At 37.6% G+C, this 25,326-nt stretch overlaps 1 protein-coding gene across 1 annotated transcript in view; it reads left to right on the top strand.

Annotated features, from left to right (window-relative positions):
* Window positions 1-25,326, top strand: part of TRPM3 (transient receptor potential cation channel subfamily M member 3) — a 484,965-nt gene that overhangs the window by 343,885 nt on the left and 115,754 nt on the right. Inside the window, 1 exon segment of the mRNA XM_073228642.1 lies at window positions 9,056-9,128. Coding sequence (XP_073084743.1) covers window positions 9,056-9,128 — 73 coding nt within the window.

The following is a 25,326-nucleotide window of genomic DNA, read 5'->3' as shown; positions in this document are numbered from 1 at the left end:
TGACTTGAATCAAGATGGGCTTGTGGAAGATGATGCTTGAACTGTGCCAGGACAAGGGGCAGATAGCCAAGCAGAGCTTTAGGGGCAAGACATACCAGCAGAGAAAACAGAACTAGGCCCCCACAATGGGAGAGAAAGCAGGCCCAGGGAATGTGCCAAGGATAGCAAACAGGAAGGGAATTGACAGTTGAACCCACAACAGATTCTAGAAATCTATATGGTTGTAAAAGATGATCTCACAAAGCACTTTGCAGTGATACTAGACAAGGAATAATCCCTGTTTCTCACTGGAATAAACTGAGGCTCAGAGAGGTACCTAAGGTTACACGCGTAGTCATGGGCGTGAGTCGCTTCTGCTGTTGGTGTCAGCCTGTAAGAACCATCTGTGGGCTCACATACTCCTCTCAATGAGATGTGTAATTATTTTTTTAAGTATTTAAGAGAATGCACATGAATCCAATAATGTCCTTTCTGACGTGGAAAATATCACCTTGGGTCAAACTGTATTTTTACCCAACTGGTTGGCTGACAAGATGGTAAATGTCAAATATTCTTGACTCTGCCAGGCAAGGCCATGAGGCATATAAAGAAGCTTCAAGTATTATTGCTGGCCCTGTCAGATCTGTCACACTGGCATCCAGTGGGGTCCCTCATGTGGTTATGTAATAAATGAAAGAGGTAATACCAGTTGAGGGGGAAAGAACCGAAAGCAGGAGATAGTAAATGACAGGCTGCCATCTAGTTCAGGCCCCTAGAGATCCCGCTGAAATTTCTCCCAAGAATGAGTAGGTGAGGGACTAAGCCTGCTTTGCCCTCATCACAGTATCAGCTGGGCTGCTTCTTCCTGTCCTCCCTGTGTGTCACATTGGGATCACAAAGTGTTCTTTGGACACTGAAGGATATGTCAGTCATGGATCCAGGGAGCCTTGGTTGAGTTCCTGATCCATATTTCCTTCCTGTGACATGACTTAGGTGCTAAAAAATAATGTATCCACAACAGCTCATATTTACCAAATGACATCGTTTGCACCAACCAGCACTGCTGCGTTGGGACGGAGGCAGCATTCAAAGGGCTAGAGTAAAAACCAGAAAAGTGAAACCTGGAGAAAGTGATAAGGTCAGTCTGTTTTTCAAGACTCTTTTTTTTCCAAACACAAGAGCCTAAGCTCATCCTGGGGTCGGCAGTGGTACAAATCGAGAGGGAGCAAGACTGCTCCTGGTCATAGCTCTTCAGCCTCCAGGTGTGAAGGCTGTGCTGGCAGCCCATGCAGGCGCCATGCTGCTCACCACCGCTGGTTGACCAGCTTTATGAGAGCGGCCTCGCTCTCTCCAGCACTTTCACTAAAGTGGATGGAAGGCATTATAGCAAAGCTGGTTCAAGGATAACACGAGCTTCCTTTTTCTTCATCTAGCTTTTTATAATGTGTTAAAATACTCATTTCTAGCTATGAAGCAATTTGTGACAAGAGCCCCAGACCTCTGGGAATCTATCCTAAGGACAGAAAGCCAAAAAGAGAAGAGGATTTACATGCAAAGAGGTTCATCAAATCATTGTTTATGCCAAACACTTAGACCCATTGTCAATGTCCAGAAGTGGGAGTGTTAATTAAGTTAGCTATAAACATTCATCAGTCAGAATACCCTGAAGAGAGTGAATATTATGTTTTTGAGGAGTTCCCAGTAATATAGAAAAATGCTTAGCTATAATGATAATGGAAAAGAAAATGAGTATACAGAATAGTACTTCACAGATAACCCCTGCACCCCGTACACACACATACATATTCTGTCAATTCTGTTTATATTTCCTCTGGTTTCTTCCCCTCCTCCATGTAATTCAGCATGTCCATTTCTAGAAGCCAGTCCGTTTCTAGAAGCCAGTAACACTGGCAAAATGTTAGCTTTAAGAGTTTTATAGCCAAAAAGAGTTCATTTTTACAAATGCTGGGAATCAAATAGGAATATGTTTTAAGTGCATAGCATACTCTATGAAAGAAAAAGAAAAAGACTTGAAGGAAATATGCCAAAATATCACCCAGTGTCTTTGGGTAAGACTTGAGATTTTGGAAATTTTTTTTCATTTGTTTTTTTCCTAAACTTTCTACAATTTTTAATGAGAGTCATGCACTGCTTTTATAATAAGAAAACGTTTTAAATTTTAATTTCCTGTATTGGAACCAGTGGGCTTCTGGCCTCTGAATTGCAATTCTTGGAGGAAGCAATAGGCTTTAGTGTTCTTAGATTATGGTGGGAGAAAAAAGAGAAAAGGGAGTCAAGATCAGAGTCAAAAAGTAAGACTCCCTCTGTTCTCTGGCACTGGTCACCACTTGCCAAGCTGTTCATGCATGCAGGTCCCCTGAGAGAATGTGAGGTTGGGTGGTAATGTGGGTGTGCTTTAATATATGAGACAAACTATTACTAAAAGTAAATAACGTCAATTGAATTGTCTAATAAGGGTGGAAGGAAGACACCTACCTTCAAAATAAACTGGAAAATCTGTGGTATAATAAAATATGCTTTTAAAAGTCAAATAGTCACTTATTTTACCATACCTGACAGTCATTTTAAATTAGGACACAGCAGAACTGTATGAAATTCTTCCAATTTCTGTCTCCATGACATCACCTTTTATTCACTCACTTCAGGATGAGACAGTGAGTCTTGGTCAAAAAGATTTCATGGGAAGTCAATAATATAATTTATACAGAACTTGATAACAAATAATTGAACTTGTTTGATATTAATTTTCTGACAAAAGTTTTACATATCACTTTCCACTGATCTTTGGTTTGCTCATTTCCAGGTGTGTCTGAATTTCCTCTGATTTCTTTCCCTCCTGCATTTAATTCAGAATGTCCACTTCTAGAAGTCAGTACCTTAGGCAAAATGTTAGCTTTGAGAATTTTGTCAACCAAAAAGAATTCATTTTCACAAATGCTGGAAATCGAATAGGAGTATGTCTTAGGTGCATTGTATTCTACTCATCAAGCTGCATTGTTCTCCCCTAAGCCAAGTGACCTTTGTGTAAAGTGAAAACTTAAGCCAGTATCTACTTCCAGGCCTTTTGTTACCAACCAGAATTCCTGTTTAGATCCAGTCAGGGGTCTTGTATCATTCTGTATCTTGATGAACATGGATTTTCAAATTTCTATTAATCATTCAATTGTTTCAAATTCTTTTGAATATTAATAATTCACTGGGGAAATATTCTCAAACTGGTGATTTTAAAAGTCATTGAATTGTGGTGATGACTTATTTATGGATTTAGTTCTCTCCCTCTTTCCCTGCTCCTATCTTTGGGAAACATATCTCCAGATTTTATTAAGAAATTGAATGAGTAAATGGGAAACATTTTAGAGATGTTTCTTTTAAGGAAGTTCCACATGAACCATGTTTAATGTCAAAGCTATTGGTTAACATTATTATAGGTGGACTTTTCTAAATCCTGAGGAAATTGTGAGAATTTTTTTTCTGTTTATGTATTATGTAGCTATGGTAGTTTTCTAAAATTCTCAGACATGTTACAAGTGGTCTGTCAAACTTAGACATCATGTTTTATACATCTAACACAGCATGAAATGATTATGGAATGTTCCTTTCTATTTTTGATACATTGAACCAAAGTATTCTTGCTGATTATAGATGTTTTTCAGTTTAATATCATGGTTATTTTCATTTTCAAAAGCTCGCCTCAATCTCTATGTCTGTTTTCACAGATTTATTGGTCACCGTGACATAAATATAAATCACAAATTAAGCTAATTAATAGATGTTTTGAAACACCTATTTTCCCAGTATATATTTCTATACCCTCATCTTGTTCAACTACGGGGCCTGCTGGGTCTCAGAAGCAGTAAGTCCAGGTTAGTTCAGCTACATATACTCTGTTTTGTTTTTTAGGTGGTGAATATACTTGTTTGCTGCCCAGAAAATGATTCATACCATCTTCAAACATAAAGTTACTGTTCCCAAATCATTTTCATGCTTTTGGGGTTTTTTTTCATTTTTCTGTAATATTTCTGTGCTTTGAATGCTTTTCTATACTCCAGTTAATATACATGGCACCAAAGTTTCAAATATGTTGGTGAAACATACTTCTAGGCTAATTAGTGCTACCTGTATCTCAAAAATGTCACATTCACCCTGAGCCTCAGCAAATAATTTCTAAACACAGCATCCCAGTTACTCTAACATAATGTTTGACTAAGTGCTTAGCAATGACATGTGTAGACTCTTGTTTTAAAATGGACTCTTGAAATACATTCTTGGTCTATAGCCTAATACACCCATTCACTTTAGCTACATTACCATTCTTGTATGAAATTTACGCTGGTGAGATTTGATAAAACCCTACATGCCTATCTCCGTTCCCACCCTTTAAGTGACAAAAAAAAAGTCAAAATGACCAAAAAATATTATTTCCTAAACAAATCTGTAACAGTGCTCAGCATGGAGAGAGAAAAGAAAGGATGTTATATTAGGAGACAAGAAATTTTGAGCAATTTGTTTTCTTTTTTTTTTTTTTACAGATTAGAATTTCTGAATCATTATAGGAGAAAAATGTATTTTGTAAAGTTGTAAGTTTATTCTTTTACCATACAGGATCAAAATAAACAAAGGCAGGAAATATGTGTGGCCTTGGGAATAGAATCAGGGTAATGAATTAAAGAACTTCTCTCAGAGCAGCTGGGCCAAGAAATTCCCTATCTACAAATTTTATTCCATAGATACATTCAGCTGTGTTCATACAAGGGTATTCCCTGCAGTGTATTTATCAGGACAAAAGACTGGGAACAACCCAAATGTTCATTAGTAGAAGACTGGTTAAATAAATCATAGCGCATGCATAGAATGAAACATGAGGCAGTCAACAAATAAAAATGCTCATCTCTCCATGGCTGACTGTAACGGTCCCCAGGATAGATTGCCGAGTAAAAGAAGCCAAGTGGAGAATAGTGCATACAGCTTGGTACCACTTGTGTAAAAGGGAGGCATGTTGATATATGGGTAGAACATCTCTAACGCTGTTAATACTGGTTACCTTTGTTTACAGGCCAGAAATTATATGCTTAATTTTTGCCATGTATCTCTTTATACTGCTGGGACTTTTTTTTTACCATGTGCATGTGTTATCTAGGCAAATATGTGATCTTTTTAAAGGAAAAGAAAGGTGTAGAAGGGAAATGATAAAATCTAGAAAATAGAAAATAAAGTAAGATGGAAGAGATAACAAAAAAATCAGAAGTCCTATTAAATAGAGCTGAGTTCTTTTCTGCCTTGAAGAGAGAGAAGTTCTGATTCAGTTTTAGAAAACAAATCTAGCCTAGCCTTTTACAAGATACACACCTAAAACAGAATGACCACAGAAAAGTGACATAACCACATGGAATACTATGTCAGACAAATCCTAGTTGCCCATAAAAGTATGTGTGGCAGTTACAATCCTCTATAAAATACAATACAAAGCAACAGCATTGAATAGGAAAGGGAGATAGTTATGTTGATAAAAGTGCAATCCAAGAACAGATTGTCACAAATCTTTATACATTTATATAATGCCTCAAAACACAAAGCAAAGACTGTTTACTTTCAAGGATTATTGTTAAGTGTATAATCAAAATAGATATTTTAACATGCCTTTCAGAAATAATGAATAAATAAATATATAGAGTATTTGAATAAAAAATTAGTAAGTGTAACCTATCTATATATGTTGAACTCTGTATCCAGTAGATAAAGAATACAGTTTTTTAAAACAAGACAGCATGTTTACAAAATGTTACAAATAGATACACATAAATACACATACACCCTAATATTTAAAACAATTTTAAGCGAAAATAAGTTCCATACACTTAAAAAAATGAATGAAAATGACATAATGCCTATAAAAACATCTGTGATACATAATTTTAAATGGATTTATTAGAAAACAAGAAGGAATCAAAATTGACCAAGAAGTAAGCTTAAAATTCTAGAAAAAGAAGGGCTGAGGAAGCAACAAGAGAAGAAATGAATGGATAACGATAAAAGCAAAAAATAATAACTTCCAGTTTAAGTAATAATAGTTATCAATAAAATGAAAATCTGATTCTTTGAAATGACCATGCTTTTGATCAAGTGAAAAATAGAAAAGAATGAAAAATTTGCCATATAATTCTAGATTTAAAGGAGATTTTTATAATAATTCTGTGTACAACTGTATGCCAATAAATTTGAAAATCTAGATGAAATGTTTGATTGCATAGGAAAATACATGAGTTTAATACAGAAAATTTAAATTGATCAATAACTGTTGAAAAATTTAAGATGATCAGTGATCTTCCCCTAAAAATGCTTCCGTGTAAGTTAGTTTATAAATGTCCTACCAAATCTGCCAGAAGCAGAATTCCTTTGCTAATGTAAACTGTTCTGGCATAAGTAAATTAAAAAGGCTTCCCAACTCATATTGAGAAGTTAGTGCAACTCTAATACCGAATCCAGGCAAGGTTGGTGACATGTTCCAACCTCACTTACAAACATATTTGGAAAGATGCTAGATAAAACATTAGTAAATAAAATTCAGTGCTGCTCAAGAATAATGTACCAAAACCAAGGAATTTTATATCAACCTATCATTGTTTTATTTTTTTTGCTATTTTTGATTCACATCCCCACCAAGAATATTTAAGAATACCTGATTTTCTGCATCTCTGCCAACACTGAGTGGTAAGAGACGATGACTCTAGTTTTCTTGTTTGACTTTTTTTTCCTGAAGCAGACATCTACACTGTGTGATTAGTATTTTTTTTAATGTTAATTTCAAATAAAGTTTTGAAGTAGTGATGATGCCATGATACCACAGATCAGCTCAAGGCAAGATGATGGAATAAACTTCATATCTGGATCCTCCAGCCTCCCTGCTGCTGATTCCTGTCCCTCCTGGGGTCTTTGAGTTCTTCAGCCCAAATACACAGGAGAGGGGCAGGGACCGGCAGGCAACCACCCCCTACACATGGGTTTTCCCGAAAAACTGTGAAGCCCTGGAGTAAAATTCATTTCAGGTTTCTTGACAAACAGCGCCTGTATCTATGTCTCTACCACCCCCACCCCAAAATCCTTTGGAAACCCTCCACTATATGGCTTCCTTTCCCCTCCCCAAATCTGTTCCTAGGAAAGCCTGATTCTCTTACATTTCAGGGTAAATTAAATGTATCTATTTGCTGCCTTGGAAGAATTTGCATCTGAAATGTGATCACTAACTAGGCAGTGAAATGTAGGCATGTGCGAAACAAGTAGGTCAGACGTTTAAGGAATTCGGTTGGACCTCTAATTCTAAAACAATGAGCCTCGCTGTTACCCAGGTTCTCCTCAGCTCTCTACCAGCTAAGTACCCAATGTACACGTCTAACACATCTAATGCAGCATGATGTGTGTTTTGGACCACAGCCATCTCTGGCTTAGAGGTAGCCAAAATGCCACTTCTGCCCCCTGGGTTCTTAATCCAGTGGACCTCAGATTTTCTTTCCAGTTCAGGCACCACTTTCTGAGCTCAGAGCAAAGAAAAGCGGCTTCTCCTGTCCCAGGTGGATTCTGTGGGGACTTTAATAGCCATTTGGGAGAATGTCCCAATGGCACTTTGGCCAAACCGACGGTTGTACAAAAGCAGATTTCAGTGCAAATCTAATGGAGCTGGGCCACACCTCTGCATGATGGTCCTTAGCAGAGATCTCAGCTATGGCCCATGAGCCAAACACAGCACATAGATGGATTTTGTTCTGCTCCCTATATTTTTTACACTTTTGAGCAAACACCTATGAAGGCATTTTCAGTTTGCAATTGCCGCCTTACACACATCCCATGCTCTGACCTCAGGACATAAACATATACAAAGGAATTAGGCAGTTCACAGGCCAGGTACTTGTGCGACCTTCTTCCTTCCCCTCACTTCTTCCTGTGGTTAAGGCACAAGACAAAAGGGGACAGCTATTGAGTTCTCATCACAACTGTCTTTCTCTTTTGGGGCCTTAACTAAATTACTTTATCTCTGGGTAGTGGACTAGAAGATTTCTAAGGCAGCTGATAGTTCAACAGTCTATGATTCTATGAGTCTATGTGTCTATTCTCTTCCCCCCTAGTGGCAAAACCTCAGAATTTTATATTAGCAAATTCTGTAAAGTTTACTTTCTGTGTAGTTGGAAATAGGCAACTGCTCTTACTTCCCCATTTTACAGATAGAGAAATTTGAAGCCTAGAAGAGTTTAGTATAATAGTAATTTGATATAGATATTCAAATAACCTTTTGGCTTCTTTAAGAAGCTTCCTTTTGACTTGGAAAAAAATCTTCATTATTGTGAAACATTATTTTGGGATTTTGTATTAATCCAACATGTATTAATGCTTCAATACTGTCTCTTTACTTTCCTCCCCATTATTTGTCCCCAGAGAGTACTTGTCTCCCCTGCATTACCAAAAAAAGGCATTATTGTATTGTGTGCTTTCCCCTTTTTATAACCCAGACATACAGCTAAGTTATTCTCAAGAGGGTTCAAGGTTATTGAAAGGACTGAAGAATCCAGAGGCTTCAAAATGTTGAAACCCTCGAGTAACTGTTTCTGAGGAGTAAATGCAGTGGTAACTATACTGCACATGTGCATATACACACACATACACACACAGTAGGACCATTTACCAAAAAGCATACTAAGCAGCTGTTCTTAAAAACATAATTTCTCAACTCATAACTTATATTATGGCTTATGCATTTTTGTAAATCTGGCAAGTTTTCATGTTAAAACTGAAGTGACAGGACATTTTCCTTGGTCTCTGGTTTCTCCTTATTTAACCATAATCAGTGCAGTTATCTAAGGTGGTTTCTGTTAGGCTATTGAGGTATTGCCCACTTAATGAATTGCAGAGCTCTCTAACTGAATTCTTGCTGTGTATGCCTTCTTGTGATTAAGAATCTACCTTATGGATACTAAGATAGCCTGTGGTCAGATATATGGTGTCATTAATCTAATTTCTCTTGGAGGAAAAAGTGCATTGCTAATAGCTATATTGTCTCCCATTGCAGATTACGGTATTTCGGATGGGATCAGAAGGACACCAGGACATTGATTTAGCTATCCTGACAGCTTTGCTCAAAGGTAAGACAGTGTCCATGTCCAGAGAGTGCAAAAATAACTTAAATGCATTAAAATCACAATTCTTTGTCTCCTAATAGTGGATAAATCCTAAATGATAGAATTATTGATAATATAAGACCTCCTGTAAGACACTGCTGCTGCTATTAAATTCTCCTGTAATAGGGCTTTTGGGGTGACTCAATTTCATAAAGTTTAACTATGCTACAACTTAGTCATGTCCATTGGATCATAAAAATATAGAAAATAAAAGGCTAATGTAATATGTAAGACACTGTTACTGAGGTTATTTAATAAAAGATTACCCTGTCTACTCTCAAAAACAATTTAATATGACATAGATAATAGTTGGTAGATAGGTATCATAATACATGGAAAATGGAAAATCGAAACCACTGAGAGGAAGGGAGAAAAACCAAAATGTTAGCCTACTACACTCATTATACTTGTGCATTAAATATAACTCTAAGTTTCCCTGAAGTTGAGGCAGAAATAGAAATGCCCTGGGTTGTACGGTTTTCTGTTGTAAGGTGTTTGTCCTGTTCTCTAGTCTCAATATTATAAAATGATCTCACTGCATGTCCTCATCCTTGGAACCATATCCAAGGGAAGAACAGTTCCTCTTCAGGTCAAATCCCACCCTAAATGTCCCTTGATAAGTTTGTTACATTTGACTAATAATGTTCAGTATTAATATAAACAAAAGGATGTTGTCTCTGTTCAGCACTGAAATGAGAATTGGAACTAAGGTGAAACAAAATCTCAAACTTGCTGCATGTGGTTCTGGGGCAGAGATGTCTCACCCTGCTCCCTGAGCCCCACAGTAGGCCTGCTGCAGCATTTATCACATGATGGCCCATTGCCTGTTTGTAAATGTCCTGAGATCATATGTTCTGAGTGCAGAGAATGTGTCTTGCCAGTACTGCTTTCTCAGCACTTCACACAATCCCTGACACCTGGTAGCATTCAATCAATCTTTGTGAATAAACAAGGAAATGAATGGATTTCTCCATGATTCATTGATAAATTCAGTGTTCTAGATTCAAACTCGGACTAGCAACCATTGTATTCTAATTTCCAGTCTACCTACCCTTCTTCTACTACTAACAGTTTATTGAGTAGTATCCACCATGCAGCGGCTACTAAGCTAAGTGCTAAGTTTTTCACAGATACTGGGAATGTTGATTACTGCAACAGCTATGTCATGTAGGAGCTATTTTTAATCCCCATTTTACAGCAGGGGTAAATGGAGCAGTAAGAAATTGAGTTACTTCCTCAAAGTTACCATGCTAATTAATAAGCCTAGACTTAGATTCAGACATGTCTAACTCTTTACTATACCACGTGTGAACCCGTTGACGCTAGAAGCTATTGATCCTCCATCCACTTCCCCCGTGCATATATGCACATTCATTCAAGATCCTATCACATTTCAGGAAATTCACAGTCCTCTGAAGCATATTGTGTGTCCCAGGTTGAGAACCTCTGCTTTAAAGCATTTCATCCCCCAAAATACATAAATGCAGAAGAATTAAGGGACCATACATGGGCTAAACCACAAAGCATACTCCAAAACCCATTCTCCATTTTTCAGAAACAAAATTATAAGTTTGAGGCAAGTAACTCTATATTTGCTATACCTACATAAAAATAAGAAAAAGTAATAAAACTGGTAACTAACACTTACTGAGGTCTTGCCAAACACCATGTTATGTATAAATCCGTTTGCTCTATGTGTAAATCCATTTACTCTTTATAACTGTATAAAGTTATAATAAACTGGTCAGTTATAACTTTATAACTGACCAGTTCATTACAAGACCCATTTTATAGGTAAGGAAATCGAGGCACTGGGCAATTAAGTAACATGCCCAAGATTAGCTGGCCAGTAAGGAGTATAGACAGCTGACCCCATGGCCCCCACTTACACACGCCACCACAGCACCCATATCCCATTATAAAAAGAAGTGGAATACCACATTTGTCACCTTGAACCAAAACTCATAGCAGATGAACAAGTGACCCAATTATTCGTTAAGAGATATTAGTCTTATAATATCTTCTATTGAAAATATTTTCTTCTTTCACCAATTTGTGAAACTTATATTGCACTTCACCTTCAGATCAGTCTTAGAATGTATTTGTTGTAATATAGAATAGTTATGGGCAGACTGTTTTGTGTATGATGGACCATATGAAATACATTTTATATCATAACCAAGTAGTTATACATATGCATTTAGAAAACTGAAATTAAAGTACATGAAATAATATTTACATTGGCCATATGCAATAAAATTGGATATTTTCAATTCTAATCTACTCTGTTCTCTTTAAAACTGATTATATACCACTAAATTGATTTCATGACCCACTAATGGGCCATAACCTGCAGCTTAAAAAACACTGCCATAGAATATTAAGGAAATTATGACTGCTCTAAGAAATTAACATTTCTAATCACAATAATGAACATTATTTATGCAGCAGTTGATGCTAATGGGAATTTATGCCATTAAAAGATTATGGTGTGTCAACTCTATTTTGCAAGGGCTTCTAAATGCTCTCAGATTTTGACCCAGTTGATTTGTGAAGGATATCAAGCATTGCTTTTCCTGACTTCCTTGGAGGCCAAAAGCATAGTTACATCAGTTTCAAATTCATTAGTTTGTTAAATTATTCTTCCTATGTATTTTTAAAATTATGCCTGGGCATGTAACATGGTTTAACACTTAATTTTTACAATTATACTTTGTTTTCAAGTATTTAACACATGAGGAATCTTCATACAGCCCAGTTTTTATTCTTTCCATCATCTGAGAAAACCAGAAGTTAGATAGGAGGAGGAGGAGAGGGGCATTAAATGAAGCACTAGTCCTAGTCCGTAAGTCCAGAGCCCAGACAGAAATGAGAAGGACAGATGGAAACGAGGTGTCTATGAGGAAGATAAACCTTTGCTGCCCCTTGTTTCTGATCCCATGGGGTTTGATTTTCTTCAGGATCTCTATATATCAAAGGATACTGTCTGTATGACATAGCCTTACCGAGAATCTGTCCAGAAATGAAAAGAGAAAGGGGACAAAAAGAACACTGTTGCAGAGACCTGAGAGGCCCATAGTTTCTTCAAATGCTGGCCTGGGGTAGCTTTTGAGAATAAGTGATGCCACATTTGTCTTTCACATTAAGGTAACCGCTCTCCAAGTGTAGTGGTCTGAGCCTAGAGACAGTTACACCCTACACCCTTCTTTTTCCAATCGTTCCCCACCCCCACCACACTTATCCAGGGGAACCCAAGGAAATGGCATGGAGGAGTTACCAGAGAAAATATAGGACGTTACATGTTCAGATAAACAAACAAATATTGCATGGGACATACTAATACTAAAAAAAAAAAAAAACGTTCATTGTTTATCTGAAATTCAACCCTAAGTGGGAGTCCTGTGTTTTTACTTGCTAAATCAGGCTACCCTACTCAGAGGAGGTGTGATGCCATTAATAGTTCCAGAATGCAGAGACCTTGAGAGGTTCTGTGGAAAAGTTACTCAAGAATCTAGAGAGATCACCCAGCCCCTCTGTCTGCCTCCATTTGTCAGCCAAGCCCTGCCTACATCGTAGTGATGTCAAGGTTCTTGTTTGCAAAGTCGAAGAATGAATTGAGCAAACACTCAAGGTAGGAGAGCCAGGGAGAGACTTTTATTTAGAGATACAGTGAGAGGACAGAGCTAGTGACTCATGCCAGGAGGGACAAGAGAGCCCAGAGTGGTGCATTGTCTTGGGGATTTATAGGTGGTTGAGAGACGAAGGGCTAGGGATGCACACCTGCTAGATGGTCCCAAAATGTTTATTTTTGAAGAGATACTAAGTTTCTTATCAGTGGGTTATTCTTCAAAGTTGGCTTAACACAAGAAATTTACTGCTTTGATTCTTTTCCAGGATATCAGCTTCTGTCTGGAAGCATATTAATCAAGACTGTCTGCCTTGCCTCTAATGTGGGTTGAGCCACTGTCCCTTTGATTAAAATGCAATCTTAGCTTTAAGATACAATTCTTCCTGAATAAGCTGAGCCTTTGAGCAGGTGCTAAAGTAAATCTTACAATGGTATGTTCTAATTGATACAGTAAAAATGTAGGCTATGCTGAGATACTTTTCTTTATCTGGGGAGTATTCAAACTTATAGGTCAAGTTGCTCTTGGCTTTTTAGTTTTAACTAATCTCACTGAAGAATGCTTATATTTCTAGTTTGATATTTTTACTTTAGAGAATTAACTTGACTTTGGCTTTGCTTAATTATTTAACATGGAGTTTTGGTAGGGGTCATTTTCCGGAGGCCCTCACCCTACTCTGGCTAAGCCCATGCATGGTCCCTGTCTCAGTAGCAACCAGAAAAGACTTCCCTGGACTCCAAACTTGCCTTAATGAACTAACTACCCAGTGCTTACCAACCTGTTCTCTCAGCCGCCTTACCCTAGACGCATCTGCCATGCAGCAGCATAAACTTGCTCCAAGCTCTAGGAAGCCAGAAAACATGAGCTCATACCAGAAGTGATTAAAAGGGGTCCCTTGACCCTTTCTGTGGATAAAATCACTCCCAATTTTTTTCATCTTTTTTCATATACCTTGGAAGCTGATACATTATGGGAGTGTATACTTTTCATTCATGTATATGCACTAAAGTGTAATACATGACGATACCTGTCCTCCATAAATGAAAAATTCTTTTTCTTCGAGTTTAATCTTCATTGGTAAAGAAGTGCATCCATGGCATGGGGAATGAGTAACCTTTATTCCTTACTTTTTTTTCTGGAAAGCATTTTAAAAGAGAATGCAAAACAATAGGTTCCTCTTCAAAATGGTCAAGGTCATCAAAAACAAGGGCAGTCTGAAAAACTGTCACAGCAAAGAGGTGCCTAATGAGACATGACAATTAAATGTAATGTGGTTGCCTGAATGGGGTCCTCAAAGAGGGAAACAGGAAGAGCATTAGGTTAAAAATCAAGAAAATGTGAGTAAGTATGGACTTCAGTATTTTTGAAGTGTTAAGGGAAAAATAAGAAAGCTATGCTAGCATATATTATGGATCTGAGCAGGAGACCTACTGTAGTCAAGAAAACCATACTTCTTTCAAGTCAACATGATAAAAGAATAAAAAAGAGAAAGCATCTATGGAATTAGCTGTAAACATCAAGTGCATATATAATCAAAGTACTGTAACACAGGCTGGCACTATTTATTATAAGGTATCTATGCAGATAGTTAATAACAGGTTGCTATTGATCTTAGAAATGATTAGAAATGCCACTGCAAAGTCCTAAGTAAGATATATACAAATGCAGGACTAACAGAAAACAATTTGTATGAAATCAGATTTCCCTGTAGACTCATACGGTCATTTCAGAGAAGATTATCTATTCCTAGCACTTTATCTTACATATTTTGGTTCATCAGACATAATTAATGCTATCAATAATTAATAAGCTAATTAATTACTCATAGATACTTAAGTGGATGAAGACAACTTCTTTTTAAGATATGCATTTATAAGTCTGTTCAAACTATAAAGGAAAAGTTTGAGATAAAAATTTAAATGCAAGAATAGCCAATATATTCTATCTATATGCTCTAGAACAATTACAAGCATGCCATTAATTAGATAAGATCATAAAAAACATGGAAAATCACTATATTCTGAAATATTTTCCTTTAAAATTTATCTTTAAAAAACTAAACATGAAATAAAAATGGATAAAATTAAGTAAAATGTATTTTAATATTTTGAAACTACTTCTGAATGCATGTTCCTCTGTCTCTTAACTAAAAAATACAGTTATTATCACAAAATGGTACTGATGTCAATAGGCAATTAGTCTGTCTAAATACTCATCTTATTTTAAATGGCTTAATTAATCCTTAGTAAAACAAAAATTCTGGTGTATCTTCTGAAGTAGTTTATGCCAGATAATTTCATGCACCAGATTGATCTCATAGCAACTAGTATCCTGGAGTGTTTATTAAGAAGCTACCTTTGCTGAAACTTGAATGATTCACGAATAGGTTATATGAAAATTAATTATGACCCTACTTTAAAAATAAAAAAATATTTCTAATTATGTGTTCAATCTTTCCCATCCCTCTTTCCTGTTTGTAGGTAGCTTAATATAACACATGCATGATTGGTTTTCTTTTAATATAATTTTTTTTAAACTGAAACTGTTTAGATAGCCTCATTAAGGCCAAAAAAAGAGACATTCATGTTGACACTTTCATCATTTGTATGATTCCTGGGAGACATGTTCTCTTGGTCACCCCTACCTTCAGGTTTCTGATTACATATGTATTATTTCTGTTACTCATCATAGAAGTCACAGTGTAGACCTCAGACCTTCTACAGTTTCAAAATGAAAAACAGAATTCACTTATACAAAGCATTTAATAGATAGAGTGAACTTTTCTAAAAATAGAGGTGGTGATGGGAAAGAGATCTAGTTCTCAATAATTTCTAACAACAGCAGGCATCTCCACGTTGACATCCTCTGACTATTTCACATGGGAATTTCCATGGATCCTTCACCCCTGACAATCCCAAGGGCACAGTGTCATATGGGCTTCCTCCCACCTTCTCCCACTACTCACTTCTTCCTTATGCTTCCCCTTAAAAGTAAAACAAACCTATCTTCTACTTTCTGACAAAGCAGTTCATCCTTGTTTTCTGATGTGTTGGCCCCAGCCCTGAAGAGCTCATCTACCCTAAATAGCTTTGCAAGATATTTTTACAAAGACATTCTCCTCCCTAACCAGAGTTCTGGTACCAACTCATAGGAGAGAGTGACTTCTTCAGCTCCTTTCATATAGATAGTAAGTGAGAGAGTGGAGTTTGGGACTCAAGTCTCTCATCAGAAGATCTGAGTCCAGAATTTTGCTCTGTATCCTGGATATCTATGGCAGGACTGGAGATTAAGGACTTGCCCCAGTTTGGGCATGTTTTGAACAATCAATGATGACTAAACTTTCTTGGTGCATAAAAACTATAGATCTTACTATGCCGATGAACAGTGACTGTACTGGGGAGTGGGGGGGGGCGGTCTTGGTGAAGGGGGTAACCTAGTAAACATAATGTTCTGCATGTAATTGTAGATTAATGATAACAAAATAAAAATAAATAAATAAATAAATGAAACTGTAGACAGACTCCTAGATATAGTCCCCTGAACACATAAGTCTACTATTATTCTCCTCTGAATATCTCTGAAACAATATTAAAGCATTATTTACTATTTAAAAACACTGGGGCAGAGATAGTATTTGGTGCTCGCCATACTGATTTCTCCCCTCACACGTTGGAACCAGTATAAAGAGGTGGGACCATATGACTTGGGGGAGAAAACACTGAATACTAAGCTGGTATCAAGCTGACTTACACTTCAGAATGCTCAAAAGGCCCAGATATTGGGGTACCTAGAATCTCAAGAAAGGGGAATGAAGGAAGGCAAATATTTAAAAAAATGTGTTGAGCCTTTTTTAAGCAGCAGCCAGAAGGCATATCCTTTCTGCAAAGACCTCTTCAACCAAAGACTAAAGATTGAAGAAGGTTAAATAGATTCTCTGGACCAGAAGACAACCAGGTGCAAGGCGAGAGCTGGGCTATAATCTTGAAAATGGGGGATGTACCAGGTAAATTACTGCGGAGTAGATGCGGAGCCCCAGCCCTCTTCCCCGACAGTTCCCAGCATGCTGGTGGCTGGGGTCTTTATTCTCTAGGCAAGAGACTGAAGAGACCTTTCTGTAAAATTTGATCCCCAGGATACAAACATGAATGATTTCCCATCTAAGAAACCTACCTGGCTGATCTTACAATGAAGGTCACAGTTGATAACCTCCACTCATGCACTCAGGGCTTCCAGTCAGCACTTCAGTGCCTCACTCTTAAATATGAGCCGATGACCAAGAGCAACCATGTATATAAGAAAGACCTCTAACATAGAAGATAGATATAGAAACCGAGCAATGCTACTTGGAACAAACAGAGCTTTTGTAGGGAGAGGGATACTTTACCAAAACTATCGCTAATATCCTCAGACAAATCGAAGAAAATACTTTAGCTTAATAAAAAAGAACAACACCTTTTATTTAGCTCACAAACTAAAGAGAGTTCTTAGAATTTCAACATGATAGCATCAAGTAAAAAAATCAATGGAAGAATTAAAAGATAAACTTGAAGAACTCTCCCAGAATGTACAGAAAGAGAAAGAAAGAACAAAAGAAAAAGAACAGGAGGTAGGAAATCATCGATGCCATAATTCCTGAAATGGTCCCAGAACTACAGAATACACATTTCCAGGTTATAAGGACCCACTGAGTTTCCAACACTGTGGGTAAAACAAATCCATACAAGTCCCGTTATCATACTGCAGAGCATGGGAAACCAGGACTCATGATAGTTACATAGATGGATAGATATCACCTAAGAGCTTCCAAAGAGCAAAACAAAGCACGTGCAAAGGACCAGAAGCCAGAATGCTTTGGACTTCTAAAGAACAATGCAGAAAGCTGTTGTGCAATGCCTTAAAAGTTCCAAAGAACATTTATTTGCAATCTGGAATTCTATATCTAGTCTACCAGCCACTTAGGAAGTAGAATAAAGCCATTGTCAGACATGAATGTCAAAAAATTGACTACCCATGCACTATTTCTTCAGAAACTACTGGAAGGGAAGATATGCTCCACCAAAATGAAAGAGGGAACAAACAAAAAACAAGATGTGGAACACAGGAAGCAGGAGCGTGAACACAGGAGAGATGTTGGAGATCCCTGGGTGATGAGGAAGAGAGACTCATGGTGATGCCAGGCATAGGAGGCAAAAGCTTAGGTGCTACCTGACCTTAAGACTTCAGCCTGGAACTGACATAGAGTCACTTCCGCTGCGTTCTGTTGGCGGAAGCCAGTCATAAGACCTGCCCGAAGTCTGGGAATCCTGGGAAATACAGTTCCTTGGAACCTATCTTGAAGACCAGCTACCACAGAGGACCAAAATAATCAGCTGTGAGAAGGGAAGTTGTTGCCTCTGGGGAAAGAGGCATGGGATGATGAGATCTGTGACTTTTATAACAAATCTTGTAGGAATAGAAGACTCTAAATTCTGTATAATCTTAATAAAAATAAAGTACAAAATAGTCCCTGAATTACTTAGCTCTCAAAGAGACACAATGAGTAAAAGAAAAATAAAGAGAACAGAAGGTAGGAAATCATCAAGGCAGTAATTTCAGAAAAGGTTCTAGAACTCCAGGGCATGCATTTCTATAGCCTGCTAAAAATCACAATATGGAAGATGCAAATATTTCACTTACTCAGCTATGTAAATGAATTCATTCCTGTCATAGCAGAAGAAAGCAGAAAAACCCATTAGAATGTTTTTTTCTTTCACTCCCTGTATCTTACACTGATCATGTTTCTCAGTTTTGCATATTGTGCACAATACAGGAACATTTTTATAAAGCTTTTTTAACATGTTAATGGGAGATGTTTGTGAAATATCGGCTTCCTTTATTGCAGGAAGGGCACAATGAACAGGACTCATCCCTGTAGGTAGGTCTGCAAAATGAAGGAAATAGTGCAGTGCTTTACAATGCTGTTAATCATAAGCCGTATAATTTCCTTTCTCCTTTCTGCTTGCATATGTTATCAGGACATGAGGAAATCCTGGCACTATTTATTGCAGGAACTCTTGGCAAAGAGCATCACACAGATGACCTGATTTTGTGAGGTTTTTATATAGCGTTGGTTCATAAAAGTGTAGCACTCCAGCTCTTAAAATGAAACTAAGAAGTTTTTTCAATGTGGGTGAGACTTTACACAGAAAATGCAGACCCAATAAATAAGAGAAAAACAAAGTTTAATCAACACTTCTGGCCCCCTCTAGCTCCAGGAAGAATAGAGACCCAGGAGAGAAAAAAATCCAGCTCTTCAGGCAGAGCACAGGACTAAGAGGAGGAGTGGCCTTCAGTCACTCAGGAGCCCTTGGTCACCTCTGAAGGGCCAGGGAAGAAGGTTCAGCCACTCCTCAGCAGGGCAAAGCAGGTGCCAAGCACAGGAACCCTGTCCTGTCACACCAGGCAGCCGGGGAGGGGCGGGAGGCTCTTTCCTAATTGAGCATGGTTATATGGCTCTTAAGGAAAACATCCAGTGTCTGTGGCCTGGGCTGCCCAGGCATAAATACACCACCAATCCTCTCAATTTACATCCCTACAAAACAATCACATTCTTGTGATTCAAACAGGACTTTAGTATCTAAATTCAGACTCCTCCATTGTAATGAATTTACCTCTTCTTGTTTATATGTTAACACCTCCCAGTTTCAGCTCACTTAGGGGAGTGTCTGAACAGAAAACTTCAATAGAAGGTAGCATTTGATTGACTCTGCACATTGTCAGAGAACCACTGGAATGTGCATTGGCAATTCTGACATACACATAAACCCTGGGTAAGTTATGGACTGTCAGTACTTAATTCTGAGAATTATTGTTTCACTACACAATAAGTATCCCCTTTACGAAAATTCAATAACTCCTAATCTTTCAACCAGAGTAGGAACTGTAGTAATAGTCCAGCTGATAATTGTTCTCCATCCAGTAGTGTCTGCATGGCAATGACATTATTTACCTGATAAATTTTTAAAATTATTATCAATCTGGTAAATTTATTGTTGGGAATATATAAGACACTACAAGTATTTGTACAGTGCTTTCATTTAACAAAGCAATTTTTCCATCTGCTTTTCTGTTTAATCTAGAAAGCAATCCCTTGAGGGACAAATTATTGACCTTGCTTTATAAATAAGAAACTAAGTCTTGTAGAGGATAGGTAACTTTCACAAACCCCTGCAGGTAATAACAAAACTCAGTGCCCTTTCTCTTCCACCCAAGGAAGTAGTCACAGCCCCAATATTCACTCACCACACACCTGCTTTCCAGTAAAGGGTAACCTGACAGGGGTCAGAATCGACCCAGGCAGCGGCCATCTGGCTGGTACTCATTCAGCTCTCCAAGCAGCCAGGGTGTATCAGCCTTAACAACAGGGATAAATCACCCAAGCATCTACTGTATGTACAAAGCATTGTCTTAAATTCTACAAAGTCTTCAAATTCTTAAAATATGGTAGAAGTACACACCATAATAAAAGTATAAGCCAGATAAGTGCAAATGAAAGAGACTGAGGTTCAGGAGAAATTTTATTATAGAGGCAGCATTTGAAGTACCTCTTTGCAGTAAAGAATGCCAAGCCTGTTATGTCAAATAAATAACCTAGAGAAATATAAAATATACAGTATGCCAATTATTTTTTCAGAGGAACTTAAAATCAAGAAGAAGCTGCTTAAAAAAATCCTTTTAATCGTGAAAATCAGAGCCTCCAATAAAAAGATAAAAAAATGTCCAAACAGGGTTCATTTTGCTCATATAGGTGCACATCATTTTATCCAATCAATAACTTGCTCTAAATATATTGGCAAACTGTCTTTTGAACTGTATCATACCTGAGATGAACTTATAAATTCCTTTTTAAGGAAAGAATGAGAAATATTTTTGTAAAAGAGATTCCTTTTGTAAAGTAAGTATCACCCAAGTCACTGTTTTGTAAGTATTCATTTGTGCAGCATGACTGTTGAAATTGGAGAATTCCTGTTGATGACTGTCAGAGAGGGGGCAATAGAAATGGAATGATTAAAATCAATAGGGATGGTAGTGGGGAGTGGATGGAGTCCAATTTGGAACAAGTCTTTGCTGTTCCATAGGAAATAAAGAATACTGACTTCATTTTGAGTCACTTCAGAAACTGACATAGACAGATAGCCTTTGAAGAACTCTATCCAAAACAGAGACAGAGACTCACTAGTAGAACCTAAGGAGGGCTCAGGAGGAAAAACACCTGTATCTATCATCTGTCTATTATCTATTATCCTTATCATCTATCTATCTATCTATATCTATCATTTATCTATCTATCTATCTATCTATCTATCATCTCTATTATCTATATCTATCATCTATCTATCTATCATCTCTCTATATCTATCATCTATCATCTATCTATCTATTTATCTATGTATCATCTCTCTATATCTATCTAACTATCATCTATCTATATCTATCATCTATCTATCATCTATTTATCTATCATCTCTCTATATCTATTTATCATCTATCTATCATCTATCTATCATCTATCATCTATCTATCTATCTATCTATCTATCATCATCATCATCATCATCTGTCATCTTTCTATCTATCATCTGTCTGTCATCTATAGAGAAAGAGGTTTTATTTTTCTTTGAGAGTAGAAACATTGGTCCAACCTTGTTTCCCTAGTGCCTACTACAAAGGCTGGCAGAGAATTTGAGTTTAACAAAAATCTGTTGAGTAAAAGAAACCATCTGGGGATCCAGCTCTCTTCCCTTAAAACTAACCCATTCCCTCTTCTCAGTCCCACGAGCAGTGAAATGAAAGCATCAGGAATTTCTGCAGGGGTTGGGGATGACAAAGTGAGTGAAAGGGGTCAAAAGATACAAACTTACAGTTATAAGATAAATAAGTCCTGGGGATGTACTATACAGCACGGTGTCCATAGTTAGTAATGCTGTATTGCATATCCAAAAGTTGCTGAGACTAGATCTTATCCAAAGAAAAAAACTGTAGCCATGTGAGGTGACAGATGTTAACTAAACTAATTGTGGTGATCATTTCACAATATATACATATATCAAATCTTTATTTTGTACACCTAAAACTAATACAATGTCAATTATATCTCAATAAAACTGGATAAATAATAATAAATAAATAAATCTCCAAGCCAAAATGGCCTGCTTGACAAAAAATAAAAAGAACTAAAGTAGCTGATATGTGAATTTTAGGTAACATTTTACCAATTAGGGCCCTAATCATAAAGCATCAGAGAATATTCTGGCTTCCTTCATGAATGCAACACAGGTTGTTTCGTGAAAGGAGACACAAAAGCCTATTTGCCTGCTCTCCTTTGTGGGCATCATGAGTTCAGCAAAATTTCCTAAGTTTCCATAAACAAACAAACAAAAAACAAAATCTAGCTCTGAAACCCAACTGTCTGGGTTTTAATCTGATCTCTGGCACTTACTCGTTACTTCACCTTCAACAGGTTTCTGTGCCTCCGTTTCCTCATCTGTAAAGTGGGGATAATGGCATCTCATGGTTTGTTTTGAAACTTTGCTACATTAACACTGAGAAACAGTGCCTAGCACAAGTTAAGCATGAAAGAAATATCATTATTGTTATCTTTCTTATTGACCAAAGATAAACCAAGAAAGAAAACCGCCTCCCTGCAAAGGGCTCTTTTACTCAGCTGGCTGTTTTGTCTTTTAAAAGCCAAATCTGAATTTCTTCAGCTAAAGTTAATCCAAGTTTTCCTAATTCCATGTAACTTTCTCCTGGGAGTCCACTTAAAGTTATTTTTACCAAGAGGAGATAGTTATTATTCAGGGCAAGAATATAGAGCAAAGAATAAATTATATGCAGATCTCATCCACTTTTTCGTTTGTTTTAAACCTTTAATTGGGTTTTTCCTGATGTAGCAGCCACATTCCTAAGAAAGGCCCACCAGGATAGGTGGTGTCCTGCTCTGGGAGACAATTGAAGGTGTATCCTAGCAACCCAAGTCACATGATAGGGCCTCCAGCTAGTTTCTTCCCACCTTTGTGTTTTCATATAGAGAATCTGATGTCTTTAAGTGATAGAGGATGATGGGTTTCCATTGACTAAGACCAGATTGCATTTAGTTGCAACATTTACAAATAAAGTCAATTGATGGAAATGACAAGATCCTTATGAAGAATATTTAATCCAGACAGAATACTTTAGATAAGAAAAGACCTCCAACAAGAAGAAATGCTTCTCAAGTCACAGGGATGGGTGACACCATCCTATATTTCACAGAATCATGATGCTACAAAGAACCCTGTAAGGTCGGCAAATCCTGGTCCCTCACCCAACCCAGGCCATCAAGCAGGACCGTACTGAAACCATCCAGATCAGGTGGCACACGTGATTTTTCTTAGAAAGTCTCTGAAACAGAATCCACAGCTCCATTTACAACCCAGTGAAGTGTTTAGTGACCCTCAGTTGGAGATTAAAAACTTCCCACACACTGATGCTCAAGTCCCTATACAAATATTCCTATATAAATATGCCACATGTACCCACTGGTACCAGGATGTATTTGTTATGTCTTACCTCAACTGGGTCCTAACTCTGCTCTGAAAACCCTAATTCTTTAAAGCCTCATCCTCTGACACATTGCCCACATTCCTCCTTTCTCTCCAGGTCCTCAGTCCTCTGACTCTCAGCAGATGGTACCCCCTCGTACTTAAAGTTTGTAGATCCATCCAAACTCCCTTCTTTGCTACTTAATGAATATGTTTCTTTACTCAGCCTCATAGCTTTTCCTCCTCACTCCAAAAACTTTTCTTTCCTACAACCAGCTACACTCTGGACTCCCTTCAAAAGGACCTCATCCATCACCTACTTGCTCTTTTTATGTTTTCATGTTTCCCTCTCAGGTGGCTCTTTCCCTTCTGCTATAAACACATTCACCTAAGAAAACCCTAACTCCTCTTCACCAAGACCCTCAAAGAAACATCTTACTTCCTCTTAACCATCAAACTCTGAAAGGTAGTCAGCCTTTCTACCAACATTCTTCACCCTCTACTCACTCTAAATTCTTGACTCACTGACTCACCTTCTCTGCAGATTCTTGCATTCCATACCCTATCCCATCCAGTTTACTCCACAGCTTTCAGTACTCCTGATTATCCCAAATAGTCTTCTAACTCCAATTATCTTCCTGAAACTTCAGCAACTTTTGACAGTGTTATGTACTGACACCAATTTTTTTTTGAAAGAAAGCACCAGTTTACAAGTTACTCCACCTCTCTGAGCTTCTCTTTTTAATCTGCAAAGATATTCATTGTACAGGTTTTCTGCCAGCATTAAATGAGATAATACATGTAAAAATAATACATGTAATTGGCTGTCAATGCAAGATAGTAATTATATTTATTTTTACCTTTCCATGGTCTCAGAGATACTGAGTATTCTGCCTTTCTTTGTCTCCTTCATCAGACCCTCTTACTTTTTCACTCTGCCTTCCACCAATTATATAAAGCATGACAGCTTTAAATATGACATCTGCCTGAATAGCCTCCAGACTTACCTCCGACTCCAGCTTCCCTTCCTACCCCCTGTTCTAATTACCTACTGGACAACTCCTTTGGGTGTCAATAAGCACCTCAAATTGGATCACATGAATTGTCATATATAAATAGTCTTTCCAAAGAAAGGCTGATTTCTACCTGATTTCCCCATTTATGTTCATCTTTGCAGTTTTCCAGGCTCAAAGCTTCCATCTGTTTTTTCTCTGCTTTTGTTCAGGCAAATTCTTACCAATTCTGGGCATTTTCGCTACCATAATATCTTTCATGTTTATCCGTTCTTTTCCTTTCTTGCTCAGTGCCATTGGACTTTCAGGACTTTTGACCTGATTTATTGCAATGGCCTCTTACAGGGTCTTCCTGTTCTTATTGAGCATGTTCCTATCCATCCCTCTATGCTTCAGTTAGAGGAATACCACTGATGCAAAGATCTAATCAGAACACTCTTCTATCTACAGAAGCCCTCAGGACTTCCAGTCTTGATATGGTAACATAAATTCATTATTCTCTCCTCCTAGAAAGCTTCAAAAACCAATAATAGAAAGTAAAGGAAAAAACAAGCAACCTCCATTTTTGGTAAAACTAGGAAATATTCCAAAATATGTGTATGTGCAGGAGCTATGTGGGAGGAAAGAGTGAAAACTGAGGAGAGAGAAGCCAGCAGCAGCAGCAGTCCTAAGAAAGCGTTAACAAAAATGTAATTCCAAGACAAGGAGCGCACTAAGGAATATAGCTCTCTCCTTTGTCTGTAAAGCAAGTGCAGGAACAAGAGTGAGTTGGATGGTGTCAGGAGACCCTACTGATCCTGACTTAGTACACAGAAATAGAGTAGGTGGGCTACATACAGAATTATGCAGATGAGCCATGTTTGCAGGAGAGAGTTTGTCTTTGTAGGAGCTGCGAAGAAAGCCTTCCAGTTGTGAATAACAACTAGCCTGGAATACTTGCCTGGGCCCATTATAACCCAACT

Source organism: Manis javanica, chromosome 2 (genome assembly GCF_040802235.1).
Source record: "Manis javanica isolate MJ-LG chromosome 2, MJ_LKY, whole genome shotgun sequence".
In the NCBI taxonomy this organism is placed as follows: domain Eukaryota; kingdom Metazoa; phylum Chordata; class Mammalia; order Pholidota; family Manidae; genus Manis; species Manis javanica.
Note: the sequence above shows the minus strand (reverse complement) of the source record. Positions and strands in the feature narration are given on the sequence as shown.